The sequence below is a fragment of the Staurois parvus genome, unplaced genomic scaffold, assembly GCF_062004578.1.
Source record: "Staurois parvus isolate SC_StPar_1 unplaced genomic scaffold, SC_StPar_1.0 ptg000013l, whole genome shotgun sequence".
Classification (NCBI taxonomy): domain Eukaryota; kingdom Metazoa; phylum Chordata; class Amphibia; order Anura; family Ranidae; genus Staurois; species Staurois parvus.
The window spans coordinates 16,550,796-16,577,218 of NW_028317809.1; the positions used below are offsets into that span (position 1 = coordinate 16,550,796).

The 26,423-nt window shown below is 41.3% G+C and overlaps 1 protein-coding gene across 1 annotated transcript in view; it reads left to right on the forward strand.

The window, feature by feature from the left end:
• Positions 1-26,423, forward strand: part of FRAS1 (Fraser extracellular matrix complex subunit 1) — a 680,896-nt gene that overhangs the window by 160,964 nt on the left and 493,509 nt on the right. The window contains exon 3 of the mRNA XM_089676214.1: positions 24,675-24,782. Coding sequence (XP_089532340.1) covers positions 24,675-24,782 — 108 coding nt within the window. The remainder of the gene's footprint in view (positions 1-24,674; positions 24,783-26,423) is intronic.

The window sequence follows — 26,423 nt, forward strand, 5'->3', positions numbered from 1 at the left end:
ACACTGCCTCCCATTGACTTCAACGCAAAAACACTTCCCACTGAGTTCAATGCAAAAACTCCTCCTATTGTCTTCAATGCAAAAAGGCCTCCGATTGACTTCAGTGCAAAAAGTCCTCCAATTGACTTAAACGCAAAAACTCCTGTCAATAGCAATTCTGTGTGAACACTTATCTCCGCATGCCACTCTATCACTTGTGAGTCTGGAATGCACCTTTAAAAACTCACACAGGACCCTTTTCATAGTCACACTCAAAGCGCAATGCGTGTGGATCGCATCTGTGTGAACCACGTCAGTAGAAACATATAATATCTAGCCTGTCATGTGAATCTGTGAATTTGAAAAGGCATCCAGAATTGTATGTGTGTGAACCAGGGCGGCTCCATTAACACCTGAGCGTTTTGGGATTGCACCAGGATCGCTGTGATCACAAAATGAAGGTTCAGGTGCCATTATTTTCAATGGCACCTAAAACGTGCACTTTTGCCATGATAGTCACATGGCATATCACATCGCATGAAGCTTGTCACCAAAAAGTTGACTTATTTAACAAGATTGTTATACTATAAACACTGATTTTTGGTTTAAACTAAATTTCCATTATAAGGAGATTACAGTTAATGCTGAACTCCAGGATAAATAAATATTGTCTAAATATAAGAGGCATGTATTTTTATTGGAATCTTGATGGGTTATTTACTAAATCTGCATGCAGCTCTGCATAGAAACCAATCAGCTTCCAGGTTTTATTGTCAAAGCTTAATTGAACAAGCATAAGTTAGAAGATGATTGGCCACAATGCACAGCTGCACCAGATTCTGAGTGCTCCAGTTTTAGTAAATCTCCCCTTTGGTGTTCTTTGTGTATTGTTATCCAGATCTGTGCAGTAATCTATTATGAAACTTTACCTCTGTGAAGGAGCTTCCTGTAATAAAGACCGGTTTTGGCTCCACCCTCTCTCCTTGTACAGGGTGACTGGAATTGTATGTGCCCCCCTCCTGTAGTTTTCTGTAGGCAAGGCAGCCAATATTGGGTGGGCCTGCTGGGTCCCTCACACTGCTCTGTTCTTGCACAGTCTAATATAACACCACTGCTACTTTTTCTAAGTAAAATATGGGATTGAAAAGGCATTTGGAGCATACACAGTGGAATTATAGCCTTTGTGGAATTGAGAAATACACTTGAATTGTTGTTTGTGCCCCTAGTACAGCTTTAAAAATGAAAGCCTGTGAGACTGCGTTTGCTATCGTCATTCAATCATGCACAAGCAAAAATCTTGGCTTTTCAATTTCCTTTGTATGTGACTGGGTATTGAAAGTGTGCACAGCTTGCAAAGAGAACATTCTCTACTCCCTACTATAGCAAATCAGCCCAAGTGAATAAGATAAAGCTTAGTATGATAACCAGGCAGCTAGCATTTTCAGAAAGAATTCTGCTTTAAGCATAAGCCAGTGTTGGTTGCTGCATAGCGATTATGGGTTTCTGTACACAGGAAAAGCTATTCCCATATCAAGGGCAGCTGTCTGGGTGTATAATGCTTTTTTATATAATCTGAATGTCACTCACTAATTTATCTTCTGTTTCAACAGGCTCTGCTTTCTAGTGTTAACTAGTAGCATGGTATTGACCCTATGCTATCTGCCAAAATGAGCTGAATGATAGCAAGAGCTCAAGAGCAAGCAGCTGTACTAAGCCTCAGATCCCAGTGTTATGTCTGTCTTGTGAGCGTTATTTTTAAACATTTCACATCAAAGCTACATGAACAAGTGTGCGGCCCTCTGCAACCGGATAAAAGAAAATGAGGATTACTCAGCTCTATGCAGTAACAGAATCTAATTTTTCATGGAATATGTAGGGCCAACAACATCCTTTTATTTAGTACATATAATGAAATGATACACTATTTAGAACAAACTTTTAAGCACCATCTCACAGGAAAATTAGTAACAGTATTGTCAGGGTGGCTAATGATCAACCTACCATTTCCATTAGTTCCTCTGTTGTTCTATTTTAGGATACGTGTGGCCAGTGTTGAGCCTTTTTGAATCTCTGGGTAGATTTATATTGGGTTAGGCAGTCATTAGCCACTTGACAATCGGGCTATAGCCGAATGATGGCTACAGCATGGTTGTCCAGTTCTGGGAGGGCGTCATATGATGTCCTCCCAGAACGTGCCCTCCCAGAACCCAGAAGCCCCAAGTGCGTGCACCTGGCGATCTTCATGATCGGACACAGCTGATCACATGATGTGGTAAAAGGCCAATCACAGAGGCCTTTTAGCACGTGATCACCAATAAATGCAGTTTCCGGTTAACGGCTGCACTTTCCTCACTCTGTCACAGCAATTGTCAAAGGATGGATCGGCACCGGTCATCAGGGCGTTAATGATCAGTGTCCTGATGATAAGTGCCCAACAGTGCCACCCATCAGTGCCGCCCACCTGTGCCCAGTAGTGCCACCCAGCTGTGCCCATCAGTGCCACCCACCTGTGTCCAGCAGTGCCACCCCCAGTTCTCAACAGTGCCCCCCATCAGTGCTGCCCAGCAGTACCACCCATCAGTGCCCAGCAGTGCCGTCAGTCAGTGCCCATCATTGTTGCATATCTGTGCCGCCTCATCAGTGCCAGCTCATCAGTGCCACCTATCAGTGCTGCCTATCAGTGCCCATCAGTGCTGCTTATCCATGCCACCTCATCAGTGCCGTCTATCAGTGCCCATCAGTGCTGCCTATCAGTGCAGCCTCATCAATGCACATCAGTGAAGGAGAAAAATTACCTGTTTGCAAAATTTTGTAATAGAAACAAAGAAAAACTTTTTTTTTCTCTTTTTTTGTTTATAGCGCAAAAAATAAAATACCCAGTGGCAAGTAAATACCACCAAAAGAAAGCTCTATTTGTGTGAACAAAATGATAATCATTTCATATGGGTGCAGTGTTGCATGACCGCGCAATTGTCATTTAAACTACGACAGTGTTGAAAGCTGAAAATTGGCCTGGGCACGAAGGGGGTGTAAGTGCCAAGTAGGCAAGTGGTTAAGAAATTGGACCACTGGAGAAACGTTAACTGCAAATCAGATTTAGGTCACCATCATTGTGCTTCAGTAAAAGGGATATTATGACTTATGTGTCAGATAAATAGCCTGAATGAAATTTACCAGCCTACTGTAAAATATTTACTTGAGCGTCCATAGGTTATGGAACCTTTTTATTAAGATAATGTGAAGAGATTCAGCTTCCCAATTTCTGCCTTTTCCACTTTTTTGGTAAATTTAGCAGAATGTTTTTGCAGGTGTCTATAAATCAAAGGAAATTGGGCTATGGATTTTGTAATCTAAAGAGGAATTTAAAGAGGAACTGTCACCTGTCTATTTGAAATGTTCTGCAAATTAAGGATTGTTAGAGTGGGGGACCCAAAACATAGCAAGTTATTTGAGAGAGAGTTATATATTTGAAATTGCAGTCAGATTTAGTTCAGAAGGGAGTTTAGATATAAACACTGAATCCTGGAGATACAGTTAATGTTAGAAGTGAGCACTGTAAAAAAATCTTGTTTTCGTTTTCTGTCTACATTGCAGAACATTGTCTAATGATTTAATCAATAAATAGATTTACTTGCTGATCTTTTACAAGGCACGGGTTACTTTGTATTTTTCCCAGGGAAAGATATAACTGACTATAATCAGTGATGTTTTAACGCTAGACAGAGAAAAGCCATAATTCAAAGACATTTGTTAACCCTCTTCCAAGTGTAATGTGTGCTCTGTTCTAGCAGCTACTGTGCAAAGAAGGCCTTAAGGCTGCTTTGCACATAGGGGACAAGACAATGATCTGACCACTTAAAAGGCTTCTCTGTTTTCTACAACATTGCCATTCAAATGCAAATGCATACCCTACAAATGTGCTTGAGTTATGTGTGCATGTGATGTAGCACTAGCCCTGATCTTTATTATTGGCAATGAAAACCAAAGAAAATCTGTGCAGACATTTCCAGCCTAGATTTTTTGATGATGTTCCAATGTAGTTCTCATGAGGTTATTTAAAGTGTTTCATGCATTAAATGACTCATGAACCTCATGCCTTTATATTCCCAGAGTTGGCTTTTTTTTCCTATTCAGTGCAAAACATTATGTATAAATACTACATTCAACTGGAGTTATTTTAATCATAGTCGGCAGCTATGGATTTACTATTATATATACACCGTGTTCCAAATTATTATGCAAATTCTATTTAAGTGTCACAAAGATGAAATATTTTGTTTTTCAGTTTAACTCATGGATGGCATTGTGTGTCGGGGCTCTTTTGATCACTGAAAACAATCTCGGACACCTGTGATAATTAGATTGGCCGGTGAGCCCAATTTAAGGAAAAACTACTAAAGGACGGTGTTCCACATTATTAAGCAGAGCACCATTTTCAAGCAATATGGGGAAGAAAAAGGATCTCTCTGCTGCCGAAAAGAGTGAAATAGTTCAATGCCTTGGACGTAGTAGGAAAACAGATATTTCACGAAAAATTAAGCGTGATCATCGCACTATTAAGAGATTTGTGGCTGATTCAGAGCACAGATGGGTTTGTGCAGATAAAGGCACATTGAGGAAGATTTCTGCCAGATCCATGCATCGGATCAAGAGGGCAGCTGCTAAAATACCATTACATAGCAGCAAACAGATATTTGAAGCTGCTGGTGCCTCTAGAGTCCCACAGACATCAAGGTGTAGAGTCCTCCAGAGTCTTGCAACTGTGCATAAACCTTCTATTCGCCCACCACTATCCAATGCTCACAAGCAGAAACGGCTGCATTGGGCAGAAAAATACATGAAGACTAATTTTCAAACGGTCCTGTTCACTGATGAGTGCCGTGCAACCTTGGATGGTCCACACGGATGGAGTAGTGGATGGTTGGTGGGCGGCCACCCTGTTCCAACAAGGCTGCGATGTCAGCAAGGCGGTGGTGGAGTCATGTTTTGGGCCGGAATCATGGGAACAGAGCTGGTGGGACCCTTTAGGGTCCCCGAAGGTGTAAAGATGACCTCTGCAAAGTATGTGGAGTTTCTGACTGACCACTTTCTTCCCTGGTACAGAAGGAAGAGCTATGCTTTCCATAATAAAATCATCTTCATGCATGACAATGTGCCATCTCATGCTGCAAAGAATACCTCTGCATCAATGGCTGCTATGGGGATAAAAGGAGAGAAAGTCATGGTGTGGCCTCCATCCTCCCCTGACCTCAATCCTATTGAGAACCTTTGGAGCATTCTCAAACAAAAGATCTATGAGGGTGGGAGGCAGTTTACATCCAAACAGCAGCTCTGGGAGGCTATTCTGACATCTTGCAAACAAATTCAAGCAGAAACTGTCCAAAAACTCACAAGTTCAATGGATGCAAGACTTGTGAAGCTGCTATCAAATAAGGGGTCCTATGTTACAATGTAACGTGACCTGTTAAAATGTTTAAAAAGTTAAAATGTTGTTAAAAGTTTGATTGAAATAGCTTTTGATTTCAGTAAATATGCTGCAAACACAACAAATGACAATTTTCAGTTCTTTACAACCTATAAAGTGTTTTGAAACTTACTGTGCGAAATAATTTGGAACAGTGCAATGTAAGTTTTTTATGTTTAAAAAAAATACTGTTATCATTAGGAGGTTTGTTCAATAAAATGTGGATTGTACTCTTAATAGTTGATAACATGAGAATTATGCTGACTGTTATTTACATCAATTATTTAGGTAAATGAGAAAAATATAATTTGCATAATAATTTGGAACACGGTGTAGTGGGCTTGCGTCTATATGCAGCAGTAGCTGCGCTGATTATCCACTTTGTAGTTATTGGTCACAGATATTTTATGACATCTTTGATAAAAATGTGTTAATCTCACATAGGTTTATGTATACATTGTCACAATGTTCTAAGCCAGTTTAGGAGTGTGACGAACGCATTGTCCAACCCCTGCCCTTCTCACCAACTCGTGACAAAGGACTGACCACTCTCACACCACGCTGTCACGTAACAATGCCACTCACAGCTGCACCCTACACAAAGATTTTATAGATCTCAGGACCAAACACTAGGTGCCAGCAGTCTGTGAGTGATTGTCATGGGTTAAGTTAATTAAGCAATTAACTCCTTCAGCTACCACCACCACCTTTTGACTGAGAAGGCAGAATCTCGCAATCTTAGCAAGAACAAATATGAAAAAATAAACATCTGTACACATACTGTCACCACTGACATGTATATTTAAAGATTTATCATATACAGTAACACTCTTCAAGAGACAGTGATTCTTCTAGTTTGCATTAAAAGCCTTAGGGACAGTTTTAACACTTTTCAAAATAGGGTTTAATAGCGAAAAGGTCAAAATGGTGCAAATAAAATATTTACAAATAAACAAAGATGTTACAAAGAAATAAAGAGACAATAAAGCAGCAGAGAATTGAAAAGGAGTTGAAAATTAACAATACTTGCAAAGTCCTTGGTTTTAGCAGAGTTTAACTGATCAAGCAAAAATGGTAAAGCGACTCTCTCAAGTTTCAAGTGTGTTCTTTGGTTCAGGGGCGGATTGACCATTTGGGAACTCGGGCACTGCCCGAGGGCCGGGGTCATTAGGGGGCCCCATGAGATGCCGCTGATACCTTTTTCATAGGCTTTTTTGAGTTTGGGCAAGGACACAGGGTCCCCATGATCCCCTATTGCCCAGGGGTGTGGCAGGTGCAGCACCCTTTGGTGCCTAGTGCGCTGTGGCATTAGAAAAATTATGCAATTGCTGTTTCTTTGTTTGATTAGACTGACTTTACTCTGTAATTCCTCCAATGCCGCTCTATGGATGCAGTAGGTTTAAAGAGCACACCGAATACTTTAGTTAACTTCTTTAATAACTTCAATCTTCTTCATATAACTGCTTACAATGGCTTATTTCTTTCATATTACAATGGTTTAATTCGTATTACATTGGGTTGATTCGATAGCTTATCTCGATAGGTTCAATAGATTTGATAAATTCGTTCTGTATATTTCGATAGATTGATAAATTCACTTGGATTTATAAATTCGTTAGATTACTCTACAGTGACTTGATTCGTAAGTTCGTAAATTCAGTGGAACTACAAATAAACACATACAACAGTTTTTAGACACAGATCTACCTGCACTGTTAAACAATAGAGGAACACACAAGTGCATTAAATACCTATTTGGCCTTCTCTACTTCCATGGAGCTTCTCTGATTGGAACTTTGTCTGTTTCCTCCTCTGTCTGGTGAGCATGTGTCTCTAGAAAATCCTAGCAGGGAGTTTTACACAGGCACAAATGTGAAACTGGCTGGGATTGGTTAAGGCTCTGTACAGTGTGAGGCTGTCTGTGATTGGCTCACCTTTAACTAACTCTTAAAGGCATATTTTCCTTTTCTGCTTCTGCTAACACAATGAATATAAAAATGTCATATAACAATCAAAGACATAAATTACAGCAATGATTCTGCTTTTGGCTTTAACATATGCACATATATACTGTACTGAGGTTATTGGCAGGTTTGGTATACACATATATGTGAACCATATTAGCAACCTAGGACTGGTCTTAGCTGGCCAGCTACAAGGGGCCCCATGAGTTGTCAGTCCGCACATGCTTTGGTTGATGTTAAAACAAGAGCTGTCAAATCTGCTTGTAATCTCTTTTTTATCTGACATCAAGGGGGATGTTGACAGAAATCATCTGACCAATCATCTGGTTTAAAGGGTGGGTGCTGGGAGGTCACCTCGTTTATGACCAAGTCCCAAATACAGTTCTTATAAGTACTCATATTTCTGCATACCTACCATTTACAGTCTGCTACCATGCAGATTATTGTCCAACATGAAATTGGTTTCAAAATGGATATAGATATTGGAGATCTATTCCTCATAGGAGGGGTGTGGAGGCCTACTCCACTCTGATACCTCCTAGCATAGGAGTGTATGGGTTGAAAATGCTACCCAATAACTGATAAATGTGAATACTACTTTATTCTGGCTATACTGTAATAATTTCAGAATGTATTAAACATGCTGACATTTTAGAGTCTCCACTGATAATCAGTCAATCAGAAATGTGTATTACACAGACTTCCACTAAGGTATTTATGACCCAATGTCTGTTATTTCTCCAGATTGCTCAAGCTTGGGAGGGTGACAGTTTTACTAGGGTTTCCAGACTAGAATAGTGGATTGGGCTAATATGCATGAGAGGGCCTGTATCTGTCCTGGTCCGATAAGAAGGATCTGGCATCAGTTAACAGTTTGTGTATTGCACCAGAGGCTTCCCGGGGGATGAAGAGAACCACTGCTGCCAATCACCAACTTGTGTTACAAACTGTTATGGCTGAAGTCTGAACAACATGGCTTCCTTTCCCTTTCACACAACTTTGTGAGAGCTCAGTATGCGTTAACATTGCAAGAAGCAATAAAACAAAAAAATGTTCTTTGTACAGAACATGATGCAAATACAGCCAAAAGTTGTGTACCTAAAGGCTCCAGTGAGGGAAATCACTGGACTTAAAACAGTAAGAAACCCAAGTGCAATAATGTAGTATATTGCAGTTTACTAATTCTTAATTGTGGTGGCTGTATTCGTTTGCCTTTTTAATTTTTTTTCCCATGGTGGTCCTTAGCACCTAGCAACCACACACATGTGACCATGGGGCCTTGAGATTCTGTTCTAAAAGTGTGCTCACTGAATAATTTATTGTGAATGAAAAAAAAAGAAACCTGCAAGTTCCTGTATATGTAAAATTTTCCATCAGGCTGGTTGTACACAAGCCGGTATATAGATGGATTGAGTTTTGGCTGGTCCCTACTGAACTGTCTGAATTTCAATCAATGTATGGCATGTATAATAGGCAGGTAATTGGTTTCCTGTCAGCTTTATGTGTATCTTTTAAACTTTAAACCAATGTTTCCATGTTGGGATAGATTGTTTCTTCTCTTAGGGATTTTCTTAGAACAAATCTGGCAACTGCCTATTTTTAGACAATGTACTAAGCAAGCAAAAATTAAGCAAAATTCACAACACAACCCCTTTTTTTCAATCAGCATTTGGCATAAAATTAGAGATTGAAACAGAATGTGATCTAAATGGCTAGCACTGGCAAGAAGCCATCTCTACCATCTCATGTCTATTCTGCATCCATGATGTTGAACTCTAGGAAATCTAAGTTCTTCCCTTGCAGTGGGGGTGCACCTGCACTGTAAAGGTTTCTGTCTAAGAGGACAAGAGTAGTTCATACTTCCCAGTCCTCTGCTCCTGCAGGCTCCTTCACACTGCTAGACTGTTCCCTGAAGCATCTTCTCCACTATGGGCTGGTGGTCTAACATCCTCTGATGTCATCAAGACAGATGCAGAGACCATAGCCCTGCTGTGGACTTGCAGAAGGCGAGGGACAGTCCACCACTAGGTCATGGGGGAGTGCCATCTGCTTGGGAATGGAGAATCAGGTAAGTGGTTTAACTTGGGTAGTTAACCATTGCAGTGTGGCACAGTCCCAGTGCAAGGGAGGAATTTTAGTTTTACTGGAGCTGGGCTTTACGGTAAACACCAAGTTTATATTTCCTCTAAGACTCAAATACCAACACTGGATTCTAATTGTTGGGAATAAAAATCTTTAACTATTTGTTATGATAAAATCTTGTTCATAGCAACATGAGATGAATATGCAGATTTTAGATATTTAATTTGTAAAAATAATATAATATAATACAGCATAAATTGTTACTATTTAGCAGCCATGGGGACTCATATGCATAAGAAAAGTTGGAACATTTACATAATTTCTTTGCAAAGCCTTTGCTGGTTGCGTGTTTGATATTCAAGAAGTTACTTTGTCTTTACTATGGATCCCAGGGTAGTAGTTCTTTGTTTGACCTGGAGCCTACTGTAATTTAGACAGCCCCTGCGTAGATGTTAATAATGATTCACATTTAGAAGTACATAATAATCTGTATAATCTTACAATATTGAGTCTCTATTCAAAGCTGTGAAATAGTATTGTTCCTTACATAAGGGCTGCAGGTTTTCTCTGAAGGAATATAAACATAGTGTCCTTTACAGTGTGATTTCTGGAATGGAAATCATGATCTTGGCAATATTTTACATCTTGTGTATTCCACATTCCACATTCATATCTATATTATTATTAGACCTCGTTTCAGTTTTAAGGGAATAAAAATGACTGACTACTCTAAATGTTGACTGAGTAGGAGATACAGTATACAACCACCAGTTATGCTTAGCATAGCTATTTATTAAGATCCAGAAAAAAAATTAATATTCAAGATGATCTACAGCGGGGGTCAGCAACCCGTCGATCACGGTCGATTGCAGACAGGTGACAGGTAGATCGCAAACAGGTCTATGCGCCGATCTGGGCTAATCACAGCCCATCTGTGTCATATGATTAGCTGTGGCCAGTCATAGCTAATCACAACAAAACAAACAATTAATTGATTTCATTCAGTAAAATTCTTGTTTAGTGTCAAATTTGGCTTTTTTTTAAATCCACCTTTTTGTGTCATACCAATACAAACAAAAGAAATAACCTCCCCTACACTCCGCTCCTTCAGCCCTGCTACCACTGAGGAGGTCACTAAGATCTTCTCAGAAGCCCGCCTCACCACTTGCCCCTTTGACCCTGTCCCCACACAACTCCTCCGGTCACCCTCCTCCTCTATCCTACGCTCCCTCACCCACATCTTCAATCTCTCCCTCTCTACTGGCGTATTCCCCTCCCCCCTAAAGCACGCGCATATCACCCTCATACTCAAAAAACCCTCCCTGGACCCCACCGACCTGAACAACCTTAGACCCATCTCCCTGCTGCCATTCACATCCAAGCTCCTTGAGCGCTTAGTCTACAATCGCCTAAGCTCCCACCTCACTGACAACAACCTCCTCGATTCACTACAGTCTGGCTTCCGTCCTCTAAATTCCACCGAAAACCGCCCTACTCAAAATCACTAACGACCTGCTAACCGCCAAAGCTAATGGCCACTTCTCAGTCCTCCTACTCCTCGACCTCTCCGCGGCCTTCGACACAGTTGACCACCCCCTCCTCCTTAATAAACTACACTCCCTTGGCATCAGAGACTCTGCTCTCTCCTGGCTTTCCTCCTATCTATCCCAACGCTCCTTCAGCGTTACGTACTACGCTACCACCTCCCCCTCTCTCCCCCTCTCTGTTGGGGTCCCCCCAAGGTTCTGTCCTCGGGCCCCTTCTTTTCTCCATCTACACCTCCTCCCTCGGCAAACTGATACACTCCCACGGCTTCAACTATCACCTCTACGCCGATGATACTCAAATTTACCTCTCCACCCCTCACTTCACCTCTTCAGTCTCCGCCCGTATCACCCACCTACTGAACAACATATCAGACTGGATGTCGCTCCATTTCCTCAAATTGAACCTTTCCAAAACCGAGCTCCTAGTTTTCCCCCCAGCCTGCGCCCCCCCATCCTCTCCATTACAACCAACAATGCCACCATCAATCCCACCCCGCAAGCCAAAGTCCTAGGTGTCACCCTAGACTCAAACCTATCCTTCCAGCCCCATGTCCAGTCACTGGCAAATTCATGCAGGCTCCAAGATGCGTATGTTCCTATCCCCAGACACTTTTAAACAACTCGTTCGCTCCGTTATTATCTCACACCTGGACTACTGCAACTCCCTTCTCACTGGCCTTCCCCAACACAGGCTATCCCTGCTTCATTCTGTCCTGAACTCAGCGGCCAGATTCATCCACCTTACCAACTGCTCCACTTCTGCCACCCCCTTCTGTCATTCCCTCCACTGGCTTCCGATTGCCCAACGCATTAAATTGAAACTACTAACATTGACATACAAAGCCATTCATAATGCTGCCCCAAACTACCTCACCGACCTGATACCCAAATACCACCCAACCCGTACTCTTTGCTCCTCACTAGACCTCCTACTTTCTAGCTCCCTGGTCTCCTCCTCCCACGCCCGACTGCAGGACTTCTCCAGGACTTCCCCCATCCTCTGGAACTCTCTACCCCAATCCATTAGACTGTCACCTACCCTCCTCACCTTCAGGCGCACCCTGAAAACCCATCTCTTCAGGGAAGCCTACCCCACCCTCACCTAACAGCTGATCTCCTCCACTCCTCCTACCACTCCATCCCCCACAGCCATTTCCTCCTGTACCACTATCCCCTCCCTCCTAGATTATAAGCTCAAAAGAGCAGGGCCCTCGAACCCCTCGTGTATTGTCTTGTTACTGCATTGTCTCATGTACTGTCCCCCACTATAATGTACAGCGCTGAGCAAACCTTTTGGCTTTATATAAATACTGTATAATAATAATAATAACATGAGAATGCCTAAACATTTGTAATTACAACAGTTCTCTGGGCAAAGAGGACTGACAGAAATTCAGGGGTGCCAATATTGTTGTCCATGACTGTACAATAGGTTGTGGACTCTATGACTTTCCTACAGACTAAATAATATATACTGATTTGGGTTATTTTCATCAAAGAAATGTAGCAGTATACATTTATGCCTAAATTTATGAAGAACAATTATTTTAAAAATGTTATAACAGAAACGAAAAAAGGCTTATTTTGACAATTTTCCGTAATTTTCCATTTATTTAGCAACAAATAAAAAAGCTAGTGATCAAATACCACCAAAGGAAAGTTCTGTTTGTGTGAGCTAAATGATAAAAAATGAGTTTGGGTACAGTGTTGCATGACTGCGCAATTGTCATTCAAAATGCAACAGCGCTGAAAGCTGAAAATTGGCCTGGGCCAATGAAGTAGTTAGGTTAAAGTGATACTAAACCTAAAAATGTTTTTTACCTTAATGCATTATTTGCATTAAGGTAGAAAATGTTTTAAGTTTCCTGTGTTCCCCCTTCCCTGTGTGAAAGGGAAGAGAGGGGAGAAAAGATCAGTGCTGTGCACAGCTGCATCTGCTCTCCATTTGCATTCTCTTCACACAGGGACTCAAACAGCAGCAGGAGCCATTGGCTCTTGCTGTTGTCAATCAAGTGTGGTGAAGAGGAAGTGGGGGGCAGGGCTAAATCCCACTGTGTGTGTCTATGGAGCGCAACTCTGTAGACACAACGGTCAGGAGAGAGCACGCAGTGTTTGTTCCCATAGCAAACGGCTTGCTATGGGGACAGACAAAGAAGAGGAGGAGCCAGGATCGTTGGCAAGGGACCCGAGAAGAGGAAGGTCAAGGCCACTCTGTGCAATACCACTATACAAAGCAGGTGAGTATAACATGTTTGTTATTTAATTAGAAAATCATTTTTGCCTTTAGTAACACTTTAAGTAGATTGTTGAGCATTTGAAATTCAACACATAAATGCAATACTTATATCAGCCATATACACCATATCAGGTTTTTAGCATCTGCCCTGAGGAAAGTAAAGCAATAAATGACTTCCAAAAGATATGTTGGAAGTTTGTAGGAAAGAGAGAATCTCTCTCCTAGGAATGAGAAAGTATTATGGAAAGAATTTTTGTTCTTTCTTATCATCCTATTGCCAATTTAAGGGCTATTCCCTTCCTAAAAGTGAATTAGCAATTATAATCGCTATTATAATCTGTTGCCCTATGATTTTCCAGAGGTTGCGAGACATTTTTCAATTGAGTTCTTACTTGTAATTGAAAAACTGTAGCTGAATGCTTTTAATGTTTGTGCTCCGTGCCGTTTTGTAAGAATATTTACTCTCCCCAAAACATTGAAACCTGTAACTGTTGTCACAGAAATGATGGATTGAATAAACCCGTTAAATCATGAATGAAAGAAAACAGTACAGCTGTTCAGACTGCGCAGTATAACTATACAGAGATTTGGAAACTGTATTTTAATTTTTTAGAAGATGCTATGTGTTTTATACTGCTGGCGGGTGTGTATAATTAACCATACAGCCCCCAGACCTAGTATTTATATCATTCAATTGTGAACTAATGTCTAAAATTAGATCAATTACCGTATAATATTATCACCTTCAACATATGAGACTCCCAAAAACAACAATTATCAGTGCAATTTTACTGATGTAACCTGTGATCAGAATTAAATATTATATTAATAATATATGCCCATAACTTACAGCAATCCTACCCTCTTATGTGTTCTGCTTACCATTGTTACTTGTTCTGAACGATATAATTCAGTTTATACACATCCAAGTAGTATTGGCACACAGGGCTTTCTGCCCCAAACCCAGACATTTTTCTCCATTATGCATTCTGGGAACACTGTATGTTTCTGTATACAGTCCTATATGTGGGTACTGCACAAATGTGTGTACAGCTGAAGTATATTTCAGTTATTTTTTGACAGGCTGCTGTCAGCTGACTCTACCTTCTTTTCCTTTGGGGTTCCAAAATATGCCCCTTTTTTTTACACTTTTCAGGAGAATTCTCCCCTGTGCATTATGCCTTAAGCTGGCCCTAGATTTTTTTTTCGATCAGCCAGCTGCTGATCAACAAAATTTTCTCCACATTCCTAATGATCAACTGTCCAACAAGGACACCTACACTTGGATCTAAATTTTACCGGGTCCTGCTCAGCTAACCAAATCTCAATCCATCTATGGCCATCTTTAGAGCATAAATACAGCCAAAATATTTTTGTTAGGTTTAGATGTAGAGGATTAGAACCCCTATCACGTTTTTACTACTCTCTGGGGTCCCTTAGTGAGATTTTCTCCCATGTCAGGAACCATGAACCAGGAAGAGACAGAAAGTGCAGTTAAAATCACGCCTTTAATGAAATAGCGAATATGACATAGATCAGAAACGTAGTCAAAGCAGAAACCAGGGTATGGATGCCAGAGCAGGAAATCAGAGGAGCCAGAGTCAGGAAACCAGAAGTCAGCGTAGATGGGAGCCGAAAATCAGGAACAGGAATCAGAAGAGAAGTCAGCCAGACTGAGTAGTACACAGGAACACAGGCAGGAACACACAGGAGATCATAGACCACGCAAGGGCAAAGAGGAAATGAGCTAAGCTGCGAAAATAGCAAAAAGGGCTGGCTGTAGTCTGGACTAATGAGGCAGGTAGTAGTATCCAGGTGAGTCACTGTGGAAACAGGTGGCTGGTAATTAACTGACAGCTGTGCAGCTTCTGAGCACTGCTCGTTAAGTAGCAGGAACCCAGCCCTGACAGCCCAACAGGAAGTGAAGGAAACTCTTCAACAGCAACAGAAAAAAAATTCTTAAAGTGGTTGTAAAGGCTCAAGGTTTTTTACCTTTGGACATTCTGTGCAGCAGCTCCACCCCCAGTCCCCTCAATACTTATCTGAGCCCCACCGTGATCCATCGATGTGCTCAACAGCCTCGGTTGTCCCGGGTCTCTGCCTCCTCTTTGGCTGAGTCAGCAAGCGGGAGCCGTTGGCTCCCACTGCTGTCAATTACAGCCAGTCAGCCAATGAGGAGAGGGAGGGGGTGGGGCTAAGCTCTCTGTGTGAATGGACATATGGAGCAGCAGCTTGCGAACATGCCTGCTCGGGTTCCCCCATAGTAAGGTGCTAGCTATGGGGGGCACTGGTCAGATAGGAAGAGCCAGGAGCACTGGCAGGAGACCCAAGAAGAGGAGGATATGGGCTGCACTGTGTAAAACCACTGCACACAGCTGGTAAGTATAACATGTTCATTATTTTCTAAAAAAAAAAAAAAAGCAAACCTTTAGTATCACTTTAAGTATGGTACAGGAAGGTTAAAACCTCAGATAATTTTTTCATGCTATGCATGCCCCTGTTGTAGAATTGTCCTTCCTGTGTGGTTTTAATCAACTTGTTGTAAATGATTGCTTCATCATTTTCAGTAAAGGTGAATTTCAGGCAAACAGCTCACGACATGGTTGCAGTATATATAGCAAAACGTATTATCCTGCAACAATCCACAGCCAAAAGGATGACTCCTATATGTCCTGTGTAAGTTTACAATTTCTGTAGTCATCTTCCTGCATGTGCATTCATTCAGAGGTGTATGTGAAGCACAAAACTGGCTGAATAGAACCACCAATCTTTTGGTAGGTAAAACAGTTTCCATATACCGTATGTTTCAGTTAGGTATTTGCAGCTGTTTAAAAGCCAGCGTCTATGCATATTATTTATTCATACCTGTCAATAAGACAGTTATATTTGCTCATATTGCAATAATTTACAAGGCAAGCTTATTCTGATTACTTGTTGACACTGCGTGAATATGCATGTAAAGTCTAATGGATTTCATTGCCTCTGCAATACAGGGAGGAAGCAGAGAACAACATTGTATCCTGATTTATTTCCAATTTGTACATGAAACATTGCTCAAGTACTGTACAGTAATGCCATAGAGCAGTCAATATACATAAAGCACTTGAGACTCATAGTTTATTGATCCACTGGTGAAATATGTAGTGTGGCTTGCAATGGGGCTGATGGCCTAAGTCTTGTCTGAAATAGTGCCTCTATCTTTTGCTGGCAGAAATCCATTGTTCATTATCACAGACTTAAAGCACGGATTCCAGGGAGCACTAAGACAGGAGTACAGTACAGGACAGGGATCTGATATTTTTACAGCCAAGAAGCTTTGGTTGGTATTAATGTAGCATTTCATTATGCCACAGATACAGATAATTCCCAGTCCTTTCAGGGTTGGCTTTTTATCTAAGTTTTCTTCTTAAAATCAGATTTTTTATTTGTTTAGAGGTTTAGGAGGCACTATATATATATATATATATATATATATATATATATATATATGTACATTTATTACAATGTTTGTTCATTGTTATGGAAATTGAATTCTGCTTACCAAGCAGTTCTGAAAAATGTAATAATATTAGTGCAGCCACAGTAAACGTCAAATTGTAATGTATAGTTATTAAAACACATAACAAATCAATTTTACAGCTCTGCTGTACTTTCTTCATAAATGCCTTAGCCATTATTTAAAATACTCGAGGATGGAAATAATAGCTCCATTAACACTAGGCTTAGGGCAGAAATGTCTCCGAAGCTCACAGGAACCAGTCCTATTTTTAGTTTCATTTTCTAAGCAAACCAACTAGCCTCTCCTGGAACCTTGAAAGAGAGAATTGGATGGGTTGTTGTGAACAGGGGCGGACTGACAAATCATGGGGCCCCTGGGCATTAGGGGATCATGGGGCCCCTGTGTCCTTGCCCAAACTCAAAAAAGCCTATGAAAAAGGTACCAGGGGCATCTCATGGGGCCCCCTACTGACCCCGGGCCCCCGGGCAGTGCCCGAGTTTCCAAATGGTCAGTCCACCCCTGGATGTGAATAAAAATGTTGTGTTGTGGTCTTTATTCTTTACTGTAACTCAGTGAAAATGTGTACATTAAAAACTTAAGGTAAACCTGTCTCTAACCCAAAAAAAAATCAAACCTATTTCTCCACAGGGTCTTAACCTACTAATAGCATTGCTGACCATCACCCTGTTCCCTGTTGTCACCAGTTTTAACATTTGAATACTTCAAGGTATAGACAAAAGCATGACAATAATGTGTCCTACCACAATGATGTGCTTGCTACTTGAGCTGGCTGGAGAACAGGTGGTCATAGCTAGCAACTTCCAGAAAAATTCCATTTATGCACAAGTTAATTTCATAGACAGCCAGTGCGGCCACCTGGTTCCCTGTTGCTGCTTATTTTAGAAAACAAAGTACTTGCTTCCTGGTATAGGGGAAGACAAGACCCCTTTTTGTCCTCTTACAATGTGATGCTAATTGTTTGAGCAGCTAATTATTAGACTGCTGGAATATGGAGGGAGGTGGATGCTTAGTAGTGTTCATGAGTCGACCTTTGGGAAAGGTTCATATTTGCACAGGATCTCCGCAGGGGCAGCAGGTAGTGGCTAGTGAGTTACTGTACTGGAAGGTCCCTAAACAAAAGGATACAAAAGGCCTGCTTTTTAATACCTGCACATGAGCAAAGTATCAAGACCCTGTGCACTTTTATCAACCAAGAAAAAAAAAAAAGGAAAAACCCACCCTTTATTATGTAATAGAGTGGGTTTTTCCTTTTCTTTTTTCTTGGTTGATAAAAGTGTACGGGGTCTTGATGCTTTGCTCATGTGCAGGTATTAAAAAGCAGGCCTTTTGTTTCCTGAGCTGTACAGCTAAGCAGTTCTAAACCAGAAAAAAAAGCAGTTTTCTAGACCAGTAGAGTTATCCCATGTTCTGTGCATGCTATGTGATTAGTCAACATACTGGAGTGTAGGGGGTGGCCAGAGACACACAAGTTGATTTAGGCAGGAAGTATATTTTTTGTTTAGCTAAGTAAACCCATCATGGGAGGACTGAGAACATGTGGCCTGGGAGGCAAACAGAACTAAAACTAACTGGCCCTTTCATGGTAAGGATATTTTTGTGGGCTAAAGAAAGTGCACCACACAAAGTGTGCCACAGTGATTAGTAAAAATTATATGGATGAAATACTAAATACCAAGGCATAATAACAAATAATCCTTATCATACAACTTCCTGTAACAAATGCACACAACACATTTTTTTCTCCCATCATTGACTTCCTTTGGTTTCCTTTGGTCTGATAACATCTCAGAGCCACAAAAGACGTTGATTCCGGAAGACTTCACCCTGCCTGTTGTGATTGCAGGTCTGGACAGGGAGCAAATATCTATATAATGTTCTGTAGCTGTCACTGACTACTGATGCCACTTCAAGTGAGGTCTGAAAAGAGAATTGTGTCTACTTAGGATCCCTAGGTCAACATATATTATTTTATTTAGCCCTCTTGCTCCACTCCGACCAACTCATCTATGATTAACCCGATCCAAGGCTGCCTTTGTGGTGCATGATTTGTTTGCTTTCAGTTATCCAATGTCTTTCAAAAAGATGATTAGCATCCCTGATGTAATGTAATTAATGCATTTTAGCCTTTACCAGGTCTTTTCCAAGTTCAGCTAAAATAAAATCTATAGTAGATTTAGATGTCTTTAATCTGAATACCCTGCTCTTCCAGTTACCTTCATGTACCAATCACAACCAGATCAGTGTAGAGAAACTGGTTGTGATTGGAAACAAGGACAGTTCATCTATGGATACACAGAAGTAAAAGAAGCATCACAAAGTGCAAAGCAGCAACACTCATAAATACAACATATACCAGCATACACATATTCTGGCTGGAGTGCGATATTACCTCACTGGTTTCTAAAGCATTTATTCAAAGAATTAAAGTTCAGCTTTTTATGTTATGTCAAAGGTGCTCATCATCTTTTGAAATATATGCAGGATATGTTCAGAAATGGATATTTTCTTTGCACAATTTGACTATTTAGTTGAATACAGCATCATTGAGATAAGTACTTTATTAGGTCAAACCCAAAGGATTTATTTACCAAAAGCAAATAGAATGTTCACTTCGTCAGATAATTTTCCCTCTAGCTTAGTGAATGAGGCAAAGCTTTGCTGACTCCCATCATCCAGTCAAATGCAAGCAAAAAAAATATATATATATTTTTATTTTCTCCCTGCAGGTGATTGGGTATTCTCTGCTAAATAAATGTTTACCATGTTCACAAAGGCAGACCATACGATAGCAGTTCTCTTTCCTTCAACCACGTGCTGAAGGAAAGAAAATTGGTCTATTCTGCCATCAACACAGTCAGTGTTGATGGGGGAATTCATCCCGCAGCACTATTGTGTTCTGGGGGAGAGCCTTCCCCACCATGAGAATACAATGATTACTGCTGGTGCCTATAGCTGTAATGATCGGGCAAATTTTGATCTGTCTATGACCGACTTAAAGTGGTTGTAAAAGCTGAAGGTTTTTTTACCTTCATGCATTCTATGATTGAAGGTAAAAAAACTTCTGTGTGCAGCAGCTCCACCAGCCCCCTCAATACTTACCTGAGCCTCATCGCAATCCAGCGGTGTGAATAAAAGCCTCGGTTGTCCCGGGTCTCTGCCTCCTCGTTGGCTGAGACAGCAAGCGGGAGCCATTGCCTCCCACTGCTGTCAATCACAGCCAGTCAACCAATAAGGAAATAGAAGGGGCGGGGCCAAGCTACAGCTCAGTGTATGAATGGACACACGGAGCAGCAGGTACCCTCATTGCAAGCTGCTTGCTGTGGGGGACCCCTACAGACAGGAGGAGCCAGGAGAGCCTGCTGGGGACCCGAGGAGAGGAGGATCCAGGCTGCTCTGTGCAAAACCACTGCACACAGTAGGTAAGTATAGATATGTTTATTTTACAAAAAAAAAAAAAGTTACCCTTTAGAATCGCTTTAAGCTTTGCTAAAATTACCTTGCAAAGTAAACAGCCTACTTGCCTTTAGTAAAGCAAATCTGCAGTTGTTTTATGGAATACGCTTAATTGTTTTAGCAGTTTTTGTTAAATTTATGAAGACAGCATAACATATAGGCATTATTTAGAAGTATGCATGTGCCTAGTGGTCCCTTTTTTAATTGTGTTACACAGGTAAATTGTCATGCATTGTGGTACATACAATGATCATCAATACAATGAACAATAATATTCAGCGCTCACACAATATAGAATAGGATGGTGACGAATGGCTAAAATTAGAAGGAAAAGTTAGGACTGACTTTACAATGGATGTGCTGACGGTGGTCAAGGAGTCAATGCTTCCATAGGATGGGCAGAATGAGGAAGAAGCGGACCACGGAGACAAGGCACATGGGATCTAACCGGCAGCTCCTTGTCAGGAATGAGGCCTTGGCTGTCAATCATCAGGTCCCGGCTGGTGATTACTCGCCGGCACCCGGTGATCGATGAGCATTACCGACGGAGGGAGAGAACTGTAAGTAAACTCCAGAAACTCCAAAATACAGTTCTCTCCCCTGTCAGCTCCTGCACACTGCTATGCATGGCTTTGCATAGCAGAGCCATGCAAAGCAGTGCGCTTCCAGTGAAGCTCACACACACAGCTTACAGTAAAACAGCACACAGGTAACCCTTTGATCGCCCCACATGTTAACCTCTTCCTGCCCAGTGCCGTTAGTATAGTGTCAGTGCTTTTTATTAGCACGGATCGCTGTATTGGTGTCACTGGGGATATCAGTGACACAAAGTCAGTTCCCCCCAGTGTCAGAATGTCTCCGCAGTCCCGCTATAAGTCGCTGATCACCTCCATTACTAGTAAAAATAAAAAAAATTAAAAAATCCAGGTATATATAAAGCCATTTGTAAACGCTATAACTTTCACTTAAACTAATTAATTTACACATATTGGGATTTTTTTTTTTAGCAAAGACATGTACATTTTGGTCTACATTTATGAAGAAATTTGATTTTTAAAATTTTTTTACTGGACATATTTAATAGCAAAAAGTCAAAAATATTTTTTTTTTTCTCAAGATTGTCAGTCTTTTTTTTATAGCGCAAAAAATAAAAAACGCACAGGTGATCAAATACCACCAAAAGAAAGCTATATTTGTAGGAAAAAGGGCGTAAATTTAATTTGGGTGCAGCGTTGCATGACCGCACAATTGTCAGTTAAGGTAACGCAGCGCCATAACGCAAAAAATGGCCTGGCCAGGAGGGGGGAGGGTAAATCTTCTGGAGGGCAAGTGGTTAATAAGTACAGTATTCATCTAAAAAAAATTGAGCAAGACCATGCATGCTAAGAAAGGAAAGAATACATTACAATACAATAAAACACACTACATCACTTCTGAAGTTGTGCAAAAATTTTTGTAACTTTAGTAACCTCTTCATTTTCAATTTGAGAATAGCATGCAAAAAACTGTTGATCATTCATCCGATATTCTCATCGTGTGTACGATATTGTAACAAACTAGCTCATCAGAGCTGGAAGCGGAGTTCTTCTTTTTCTTGTTCTTTTCTGTTATTTGAGGTATTCCTCGATCATTCCTCACATCCCCCCTTTCCAGTCCTGAGAGGCAAACGTTATCTCCTGACAGATGGTGTAGGTCAGTGGTCGGCAAGCCGCGGCTCGCGAGCCACATGCGGCTCTTTACACACTTTAATGCGGCTCTTCTATGTGCCGGGCGCCCGCTCCCCTCCCTCCTCTCGGGCGGCCGCCCCAAAAGTCAGGACTCTGACGGCGAGAAGAACGCGCGGAGCAAAGGTAAGTGAATTGACACAGGGGGGACTTGGCTTACTACTTGCTACTTACTTACTTACTACTACTATATGAGGGATGAATTAATATGGGGGATGAATTACTATAGGGGGGATGAATTACTATAGGGGGGATGAATTACTATGGGGGATGAATTACTATGGGGGATGAATTACTATATGGGGGATGAATTACTATATGGGGGATGAATTACTATAGGGGGGATGAATTACTATGGGGGATGAATTACTATATGGGGGATGAATTACTATGGGGGATGAATTACTATATGGGGGATGAATTACTATATGGGGGATGAATTACTATGGGGGATGAATTATTATGGGGGATGAATTACTATATGGGGGATGAATTACTATGGGGGATGAATTACTGTGGGGGATGAATTACTATGGGGGATGAATTACTATATGGGGGATGAATTACTATGGGGGATGAATTACTATGGGGGATGAATTACTATACAAACTTATTGAAACTAAAAACAGTGTACCATCCTATGTATTTTCAGTTTTAAAAATGTGGCTCTCAAAATAAATTTCAATTGTGGTTTTGGCGAGATTTGGCTCAGTTGAAAAAAAAGGTTGCCCACCACTGGTGTAGGTCAACCAGGTTAAGACATCTTGAGTTTGCCGCCAGCCGTCTGGGAAAACTGTCACCTTTCTCACCTACGTTCTGATAAGGCAGCAATTTTTAGAGGGCTGGGAAGCATTGACCCAAAATGGCGTAAGCCCACACATTATCAAACTGACCAGAGAAATTGCACATTCCTCAGGTCAACCGTATGTTTCATGTCATGTATTATGAAGCTGTAGTTAATACAGAGTTTCCCACTGACCACTCCCAAAACGTGTAGTCAGAGCCCCTCCCTTTGAGAGGGACGTTTAAGAAGAGACAAGTGAGCTAGAGCTTGACACACACAGAGATCTCCCAGCAACATCGTAACAAAAGGAGATCAAGAAATCACCCTGCTCTACAACTTGGATCTGCAAACCCAGGCATATGGGCAAGTAACTTAACCCTGTAATCTTCTTCCTAATTATCTCTTTGCTGTGTCTTTATATACATATATATATATTTTTGTGACATCTCTTTGTAAATATTTTATCGCACCTGTTTTGACCCTTTTAGTAATAAATCTTTCTTTCTGAAAGTGCTAAACTGTTTCCAAGCACTTACTTGCAATTCACGAATCCCTGCCTTTGAGGAGATGCTACTATTTGGTATATCTCTGTATAACAGGTCCGCGGGCCGTGCTATATAGATCAATATTTCAATCATTATAGTGTATATTTGATAACGGGAGTTTCCCAGTCTCGGACAAAAGTGGTGGTGGCAGTAGAGGGTTAGTTGCGTAATTAACCCGACTCAGTAACAAGCGCATTTAGGCTGCAGGCACCGATTGTAGTCCATTAGCTGGGCAGTCGCTGTGCTGGGTGCAGCTGAGTGTGGCCTTGTTACGTGCGTCACACCGCGGTTTTAGATCGGCCAGTCCTTCGGTCACGAGTTTGGTGAGAAGGTCTGGGGTCTGACGCCTTGGGCGTGACGTATTACTGTTAGTCGCGGTCATGCGATTGTTGCATGTTGGTGGTGGCGATCGTGGATCCGTGACAGATATATATATACACACACACTATATTGCCAAACGTATTGGAACACCCCTCCAAATTATTGAATTCAGGTGTTCCAGTCACCTTCATGGCCACAAATGTATAAAATCAAGCACCTAGGCATGCAGACTGCTTCTACAAACATTTGTGAAAGAATGGGTTGCTCTCAGGAGCTCAGTGAATTCAAGCGTGGTACCGTGATAGGTTGCCACCTGTGCAATAAGTCCGTCCGTGAAATTTCCTTTCTACTACATATTCCACGGTCAACTGTTGCTGGTATTACAACAAAGTGGAAGCAACTAGGAACAGCAGCAACTCAACCACGAAGTGGTAGACCAAATAAAATGACAGAACGGGGTCATTGCTGATTGCAGAATGCTGAAGCGCACAGTGCACAGAAGTCGCCAACTCTCTGCAGGGTCAATAGCTAAAGACCTCCAAACTTCGTGTGGTGCGCTCCCAGCACAAAGACAGGTCCGCAAATTAGTGGCCCCACCGAAAAAAGCCCAGTCCAGTGCGGCCACTAATTTGCGTACGCTCGACACCACGGAGTTAAAGTGTTGCTAAATCCACAACAGTAAAATCAGTCTGTATATGCAGTAAATCATGCTTGTTATACTCACTGTGGAACCTAAGGGGTTATGTCTCCACATTGTGTAAAAGGTATGTTTGATCCTGTCTTCTCTGATCCTCCCCTTCTTGCATTGTCCCCTAAATATCTCGTGGTAGAACAGAGGTTTGGAGTCACTCTTCATATGCTCAGTTTGGTGTGTATTGCTCGAGAGTGCTCCAGTTTTAATAAATCAACCCCATACTCTTTGAGGAAGTAAACACTGATACATGAAATGTTTAGTATTTTTAAACTGATGATAAAAGGCCAATGTTTAAGCACAGCTTGTTCTAGATTTCTTGTGTACAGACAGTAAATATATTTTTATATTTTTTTCATTGCAGAATGGCACTGAATGGAAACCAGAATCTTGTCAAGATTGTATTTGCCATGACAACATAGCAATATGTGAAAAGACGTTTTGCAGGGATCCACAATGTGACTTCATAAAGGTATTGTGAACGTTTGGGAATTTCCCATTCTATTTTTGGAGTCTTTTTTCTTGAAAAAAATAGTAGTAATTTTCATAGAAAATAGCATTATGCATGTGTTCACATCCATTTGTTCAATGACTTTAGAAGTAAAAGAGAAAAATAGTCTCACTTGTTCACACCCCTCATTGAGGTAGGAATATTCATCATAATGTAACTTTATGTAATGTAACCTCCTGCTCTCTAGCTCGCTTGTATCCTGGAACTTTCTACCTTAGTCTGTCCGAGTATGTTCTACTCTGGCCACCTTTAGGCGATCTTTTCAGGGAAGCCTATCATGCCTCCAACTAACAACTGAACTTTTAACTCTTCCATCAGTTCATCCCCACAGTTTATTACCTTTTGTACCACTTGCCCCACCCTATTAGATTTTAAGCTCTTATGTGCAGGGCCCAGTTAACCCTCTTGTATCATTGTATTGTAAGCGTACTGTCTCCCTTTAGAATGTAAAGCACTGAGAAAACTGTTGGTGCTATATAAATCCTATATATATATATATCTGTATATACAGTCATGGCCGAAATTGTTGGCACCCTTGATATTTTTCCTGAAAATCAAGTATTTCACACAAAAAAGGTATTGCATTAACACATGTTTTGCTATACACATGTTTATTCCCTTTGTATGTATTGGAACAAATATAAAACAGAGGCAGAAAAGCAAATATGACATAATGTCACACAAAACCCCAAAAATGGGCTGGACAAAAGTATTGGCACCCTTAACTTAATATTTGGTTGCACACCCTTTGGAAAACATAACTGAAATCAGTCGCTTCCTATAACCATCAATAAGCTTCTGACACCTCTCACCCGGAATTTTGGACCACTCTTCCTTTGCAAACAGCTCCAGGTCTCTCTTATTGGAAGGACACCTTTTCCCAACAGCAATTTTAAGATCTCTCCACAGGTGTTCAATGGGATTTAGATCTGGGCTCATTGCTGGCCACTTCAGAACTCTCCAGCGCTTCTTTGCCATCCATTTCTGAGTGCTTTTTGACGTATGTTTGGGGTCATTGTCCTGCTGGAAGACCCAGGATCTTGGACGCAAACCCAGCTTTCTGACACTGGGCCCTACAGTGCGACCCAAAATCCTTTGGTAATCCTCAGATTTCATGATGCCTTGCACACAGTCAAGGCACCCAGTGCCAGAGGCAGCAAAACAACCCCAAAACATCATTGAACCTCCACCATATTTTACCGTAGGTACTGTGTTTTGTTCTTTGTAGGCCTCATTCCGTTTTCGGTAAACAGTAGAATGATGTGCTTTACCGAAAAGCTCTATCTTGGTCTCATCTGTCCACAAGACGTTTTCCCAGAAGGCTTTTGGCTTACTCAAGTACATTTTGGCAAACTGTAGTCTTGCTTTTTTATGTCTCTGTGTCAGCAGTGGGGTCCTCCTGGGTCTCCTGCCATAGCGTTTCATTTCATTTAAATGTCGACGGATAGTTCGCGCTGACACTGATGCTCCCTGAGCCTGCAGGACAGCTTGAATGTCTTTGGAACATGTTTGGGGCTGCTTATCCACCATCCGGACTATTCTGCGTTGCAATCTTTCATCAATTTTCCTCATCCGTCCACGACCAGGGAGATTAGCTACAGT